The following is a 7,051-nucleotide window of genomic DNA, read 5'->3' on the forward strand; positions in this document are numbered from 1 at the left end:
TCAGGTCCTGGCTTTCTGCCCCAGAGGTATATGGCTCACACACATCTTCACAGGCTCTTCTCCAGAACCTCATTCTCCACACTCAAACTCAACGCAGGGCAACTCAGAACTTCCCTGAGCAAAACAGTCTAGCTCACAGGTCCTCACATTTAGCTAAACTTGCAAACAAAACCTATCCTGAATTTCAAATCACATTAGAAACCTACTGGCAGGCACTTAAAAATATTTAATCTTCCTGCCAAATGGGGCAAAAAAAGATTTTGTAATTTGAATCAGAGGCGCCAGCATGTTTGGACAGCCAACGCATAGGCTTCTCTGACACTCCATCTGTCTTCAGAAGTAAACCAAAGCCAATCTGGCCAACCATCTCTTTAAACAAGAAACTTAAGCATCACCAAGGGAAATCCTCATTGCTCAGTTCCCTGGGTGGGTTTTGGGTTTTCCATCCCCAGGCCTCTGGGATAGGAGATACTGCTGGTACACGCACCATTAAGATGCTGTGCTTTTCAACCTGACACCTTGATTGCAGAGAACCAAAAAGCCACATTCACTATAAATTTAACTTATTAAGATGTCTTCCCATGTGTTAACATTTTAGAGCAACTTTATTAAACATGAGAGAGCCACCCCGGCTCCAGCAATAAGCAGGACTTAATGAAGATATATTTCCCATGAGCGTCTGGCCTCTCTGCATCCATCAGACATTTTCAACTGAACCTAAATTAACCTGTAAATGAACTGATTTGCATTCATAAACCCAACAGAAATACACCAGTTTAGGGTGAGATATCCAATCTCCATTTTCCAATCTCACACAATTCTCTTGTTAAACTAAAATATGATCCTTTCTACAACCTGGTTTCATCTTTATTAAAATGGGAAAACAGGGAAATCTGAACCACCTAGGGTAGATATTTCATAACTAGTTACAATGCCTTAAGAAGAAAATAATCTTTGATATATGATCACCTTTCTTAAGGAGAACACCAACTGGGCACTGTTTGGAAAGGTACCAAAAAAGACCTAAGCTGGGGAGATTTTCGTCAGTTCACCTATACTGCATTCCTGGTTCCCATCTATTTCTCAGTGAAAGAACTTTTCCACTTGACCAAAGAGGTTTGATCAACAATAACTTTATCAGAAAAGGAAAAAAGTATACTTACTCAATATCCACAATGTGCCACACTCTTTCATATATTGAATATTATCTTAGTTAATCCTCACCACAGTCATGTGAGATGAATATTATTTCCACTTGATAGTAAAGGAAAAATGACAAAATTTAAGTGCCTTGGATGTCAGGGCCTGTGTCTGGTTTCTCTATATTCCCAGCACTAAGCTCCAGGCACTGAGCATGGGACCTAGGACACAGTTTAAGAGCCTGCCACATGCTTAAGAATGAATACATCGCTAAAGGAAACAAAAAGAAATTTGGAAAAAATATGCAGTCCAAATTTTGCTCTAGGCCCCTACCTGAAACCACTGCCTGGAACACACCTGCCTGATGCAAATAATCTACTTGAGCAGCAGAGGTTTGTTTCAAAGGACAATTTATCATCTTTCCAACATCTACGTCACAAAAATAGCATCCACATTTGGCTACACACTTCACAGGGCAGGACCTAGTCCCGTCTCACTTCTTTTTCCCCCCGACTCAGCACCACACCTTGCACAGGTGGGTGTTTAATGATCTGAGTGATGACAAAGGTCATGATGATGCCTTCAGCCATCATGGGAGTAAACAAAACACAAGATGCCCACAGCCACCAGAAGAACTGGTCTCTGAGTCAAGTTACATCCTCTCTCCAGCCTCATTTTCCTCTCCGGACAATGTGAATAACAGAACATACCCCCAAGACTGTTTGCAATCATTTAATAAATACTTACTGAGCATTAGCTACATGCCAGCACCGTGCTAGATACAGGGGACACAGCAATGAACATGACTATCACATCCTGCTTCATGGAGCTCAAAGTCTCGGTGGATATCATGAGACTCCTAAGAAAAAAGGAGTTTTACAAACTTCAAAGGACTCACAGTTATGAAGAATTGCTCCTCCTCTGAGTTTCTGAAGTTGGTTAATGGCATCACCATCCACCCATTGTCCAAGCTGTAAACTTGGGAATTGTCTTCAACTCCTCCCTCTCCTTCATCTTGCCCACAATTCTGACCAATCACCAACCTTCTTCTGATTCTCCTTCAGAAAAGTCTCTGATATGTATTACTTCTCATCTAGTTTTCCATGCTTCTACTCTAGGCCCTTTGTTCCCACCTGAAGAGTCTCCTTGTAATAATGATAATGGCAACCATTTATTGAACACTTACCATATGGCAGGCATTCTACTAAGAGCTTTGCATGCATAACATAATTTAATCTAATAAGGTAGATACTAGTACCCCTATTTCCAGAGGAGGAATCTGAGGTACAGAGTAACCTGCCCAAGACACACAGCTAGTGACAAAGCTACAGCTCAAGTGCACTGTCCATGAGATTCTACCCATATCCCTTACTGGATTCCTGCCTCCAGTCCCTTCTTGGTCAGCTGACACTCCTTCCTTTATTGCTACTGCTGCAGTGCTCTTTCAGAAATCCAAGCTGGTCTGTCTCTTCTGCTTTAAGACAGCCTATGCTCCTCACCATCTCCAGGTCAAAGTCTAAAGGCTACAGGTCACTCCCCAGTGTTAACCATCTGCTGTCCTGCCCCACAGACTCCCACCAGGAGATGCTCTCACTCAGGGCTCCCCAAACTCCTTGCTGACCCACTTCACATCTCCTTCCTCAGCCAAGCCACCTTTGCCCTTTCCCCTCCAGACAAGAATATTCTCCTCTGCAGCCTGAGCCCCATGTACACACTCATGTTTCAGCACTGACTGGTATGTTTCCTTCCCTCTCTTCCTCCTCCCTCCTCCTCCTTCTCCTCCTTGTCCTCCCTCTCTCTTTCTCTCTCTCTCTCTCACACAAACTCAAAAAACAAACAAAACAAAACAAACAAAAAAACCCACCATACACACACTTCCAATCCTGAGTCCCTGGAGGGCAGGCACAGTGTATTTTCATCTCTGATCCTCCAAGTCCCAGCACAGCTCAAGTCAGTAAGTAACTAAATGAATGGTATGTTGTGGTGTTAACACCTCTGAGCACTATTCCTATAAGCAAATAAGACCTTCCCCGAGAGGACACTAAAAAGAAGGGCAGTAGCTCCTGTCCTCTCAAGCAAACTCAAGAAGACAGACTGCTTTCCAAAAAGTTATTACAACTAGCTGAGATTGGTCCTCCACAGTCTGCTGGCAGCCTCTCTCCAAGCCTCTTGAAAGCCAATTAATCACCTCTAAAACGGTAGAAACAAAACTGCTCCAGACCAAAAGACCACAGGAGAATTGCTCTCTCAGTTCGGAGATGATGTAAACTGATGCCCTCCTCCACCCGGCAATGGGCAAAGCATTCCCCAAATGCAGCCTGGTCAAAACACTGACTCTAAATTACCTCTGTGAACAACAGAGGATCCTGACTGAGGGAGAGTCATCACAGAAAAATGCCAGAGACAGCAAAATCTAACCCTGCTCTCCATCTCCAGAGCTACAACTGGACTCCAGGCCACAAATGCATGGCTGCCTGTGTCCTCACTGGTCTCCCAGCTCCCATTCTCACCCCCCACAGGTCTACTTTCCAAAGAGAGGCCAGATGGTGTTTTTAAAACTATGTGAATGATAAGGACACGCGTAACACCCTCCAACAGCTTTCCATCCACTTGGAATAAAATCTAAACTCTTTACCAGGAAGTTCAAAGTCCACCCCACACCCACTTATTTTATACCACTCTCCTCTTCAATCACTACATTCCAGAAACAGAGGTCTTCTGTTTCTTAAAAGAGGCCAACCTCCGGGCGTTTTTCTATGCTGTCTGCTTGCCTGGAAGGCTTCTCCCCTAGATTTCTACAGAGCTGGTAAGTTCTCAAGGTTCAGTTCAAACTTGACCTTTTTGAAGAGGACTTCCCTGACCACCCTATCTAAAGTGACACCCCTTCCCACCCCATCACTCCCCATCCAATTTTTTTTTTAGCACTTTTCATCACTAGACAAAATTTTCTTCATTTATTTCTCTGTCTTCTCCCTCATTAGGGTGGAAGCTGTGTTTTGTTCACCCTGTGAATACAGTGCATGCAGTAAGCCCCCAAAAAGAATGTCCAGAGTATCCACTGACTATCAGCAAAGGAGCATCCTCAGGATGGGTTATTTTGTGCTTTTGTTAAAATGAAGAAAACATCTATTTAACCCCTACTGTATACTGGGCACTGTAAATCCATGTCTTCCTTTCAGAGGTAAATTCACTAGCTCAAGGTCACACAGCTAGTGACTTGCGGACTTCTGAGTTAAATACTTGTTTGTAAAGCTCCTAAACCCCTCTCACCTTTCCTCCTTCTCAGGGGGAGGGTTGTTACACTATGGCTCACTCTCATATTGCCATAACAACGAGAAAAATCAAATATTCCTGAATTGCTTTACAGTTACTAAAGCGTTTTCACATTCACCTCACTTAAGAAGAATACAAAGCACTTGCCCAGAAAGCCATACAACAGGAAGTAAAGTGCCTCAGAGTTCAATATCCCTGCCCTGAACCACAGTGGGGACTGGGGGAGGAGTCGGGGCCAAAGGAGGAATGGAATCCTTATTTCTGGTACACAGGGACTGGGAAGCGGTGAGTCACCGGGTAAAGGCTTGCGCTACGTGAAACTCTGATAAGGCAACAAGAAGTGAATCACAGGGCTGGAAGGCACCTTAGGCCTCATGGAGGCCAAAGCCCGGCTGACGGATGGGGAAAATGAGGCTCAAGAAGAAAAGGAACTTGCTCAAGCTCACTCAGCAAGTGAATAGAGCCCGAACCAGGGGGTCTCCTCTCCCCCAGTCCCTTTTTCTCTCCATCCAGGCGGCTTCTTAAGAAGAATTCTGAGTCAGGGGGATGGGGAGGGACCAAGGACTGCTCATGGACTCCATAGAGGGGTCGGGAGAGGGTAGGGGTGGGACCAGGAAGGACACAAGTGTCAGGATGGAGGGCAGAAATGAGCCAAGGAGGCGGCGGCAGTATCTGGGAAGGTGGGTGAGGGCAGGCCAGAAGGAGGAGGAAAAGGCGGAAGAGAAACGAATAGAGTGAGGGCGGAGGAAGAAGTGCTGTGAAATTAGAGTCGAAAGGGCCTGGCAGAATGGGGAGAGCCTGAGACGAGACGGCTGAAATAGCAGTCTGACGATGGAGGAGTCCAGGGCTCCGGGAGACACTGAAGGGAGTCAGACGGGGAGGGGTCCCGGACCGGGAAAGGCAAGGAAGGGAGTCTGACGGGATAAGAGTTCCAGAACCTGAGCAAACACTGGGGCAAGTCTCACGAAGGTGGAGTCCGGGCCAGAGGAGTCTGAGGGGGCCGGGCCGACTCACCGCGCTTGTTTTTGGTGCCGTGCTTCTTGGCGGCTGTCAGCTCCTGCTCGATCTTCTTCTCCAGGAATTCCTGCTTCTTACTTAGCATCTCCTCCGTGTCCCGAAGCCTCTGGATGGCCTCCTGGGGAGTCGGGCCGCCCTTGCCGGCCTTACCCCCTCCAGCCCCGAACAGCTTCCCGAACACCGACATGGTTGCTGCTCGCCGTGCCGGCCTGCGCCGCCCGCTCCGGCTCGGCTCGGCTCCGGCGCCTTCTCCCCGCTCCCCGCTCCGCCGCTCCCTGCCGCCGCAGGCCTCTCCGCCACCTCCGCCCCGCAGCTGCGCCCGGCCGCGCCACCTACCACAGGCCCCCACGCCCGGCCCGGCCGGCGTCAAGGAAACACGCCACTGACTACAACTCCCGGTGGGCAACGCGCCGTCCGTCCCTCAAATCTAACGGAGGGTGGCGCGCTGCATGCCGGGAGGCTATAGTCTTCCTGCTTAAAGCTCTCGGCGGCGCGCTTTTTAGGTCTAGCTAGGGTCAAAGGGCGAGGTCGCATGCTGGGAAATGTAGTCTCCTTGGAACCAGTTCTGTAGCGGTAGAAGAACAGGAAGAGAAGTAAGAATATTTTATAAAACAGTAATTAACGTTATGCACATTCTATGATCCAGGCATTGTGGAAAATGCTTTACATGCATTATCACATTTAATTCTCACAAGCCTATGAGAGATAATACTGTTACTATTTTTGTAGGTGAGTAAGCAAGACTCAGAGAAATTGAGTGACTGGCTAGCTTAACTTAATAGCCTTCGCATATGCTGTTTCTCTACCTGCAATGCCTGTCTACTCCGTATTCACCTAACACGTTCTTCGAAACCTAGTAGAGGCTAACAGCAAAGCTAGACTGCAAAGGTTCAAAACCCACTTTGAATACTTACTTGGGCAGTTACTTCCTCTACTCTGAGCTTCCCTTTCCAAAACTGTAAACTGGAGATAGCAATAGGACCACCTCCAACCTTGTGTGAGATAGGGAATGTAAGATGCTTACTTAGCATAGGCCTAGCACAGTAAGTGCTCAGAAATGTATATTTTATTCTGGGTCATCATTATGCACAATAGCAATTAAACCAGGAGAAGACTCAAAACTTTCAAAAGTAGCAGAATTGAGGATTTTTTTGCCCCTGCATTACAAAGGGCCAACTGGTTGTGGGATCACATTTCATTGTTTTTCCTTGTCTTTTGCTGTCAAGAATCACTTCTCCGGATTTCCTTGGTGGTCAAATGGTTAAGACTCCGCGCTTCCAATGCAGGGGGCGTGGGTTAGATCCCTGGTCAGGCAAGTAAGATCCCACATGCTGCGCGGTGTGGCCAAAAAAAAAAAAGGAATCACTTCTCCATCTATTAGCACTGAGGCTGTGTCTAGTAGCCAATACTTCGCCCAAGCCCACCAATCTAATTTGCTGCTTCCAATCTTTTGCATTTGTTAGCCTTGCATGAAAACAAAGAGTAAAGCAGTTCTGAGTAAACCAGTTCTGAAGTGCTCTCCAATGAAGAAAAACTTGGCTTCTTTTTTATCCCTTCCTGGACTCTGTTGCTTAGGAACAGAGTTTCAAATAAATGAGAGCTTAATGGAACTTTTCCTCTA

At 46.6% G+C, this 7,051-nt stretch overlaps 1 protein-coding gene across 1 annotated transcript in view; it reads right to left on the reverse strand.

Annotated features, from left to right (window-relative positions):
- CHMP4B (charged multivesicular body protein 4B) overlaps positions 1-5,778 on the reverse strand; it is a 46,388-nt gene extending 40,610 nt beyond the window's left edge. Inside the window, exon 1 of the mRNA XM_036825925.1 lies at positions 5,428-5,778. Coding sequence (XP_036681820.1) covers positions 5,428-5,617 — 190 coding nt within the window. The 5' untranslated portion in view covers positions 5,618-5,778. The remainder of the gene's footprint in view (positions 1-5,427) is intronic.
- Positions 5,779-7,051: the final 1,273 nt, after the last annotated feature.

Source organism: Balaenoptera musculus, chromosome 15, assembly GCF_009873245.2.
Source record: "Balaenoptera musculus isolate JJ_BM4_2016_0621 chromosome 15, mBalMus1.pri.v3, whole genome shotgun sequence".
NCBI classification, from domain to species: domain Eukaryota; kingdom Metazoa; phylum Chordata; class Mammalia; order Artiodactyla; family Balaenopteridae; genus Balaenoptera; species Balaenoptera musculus.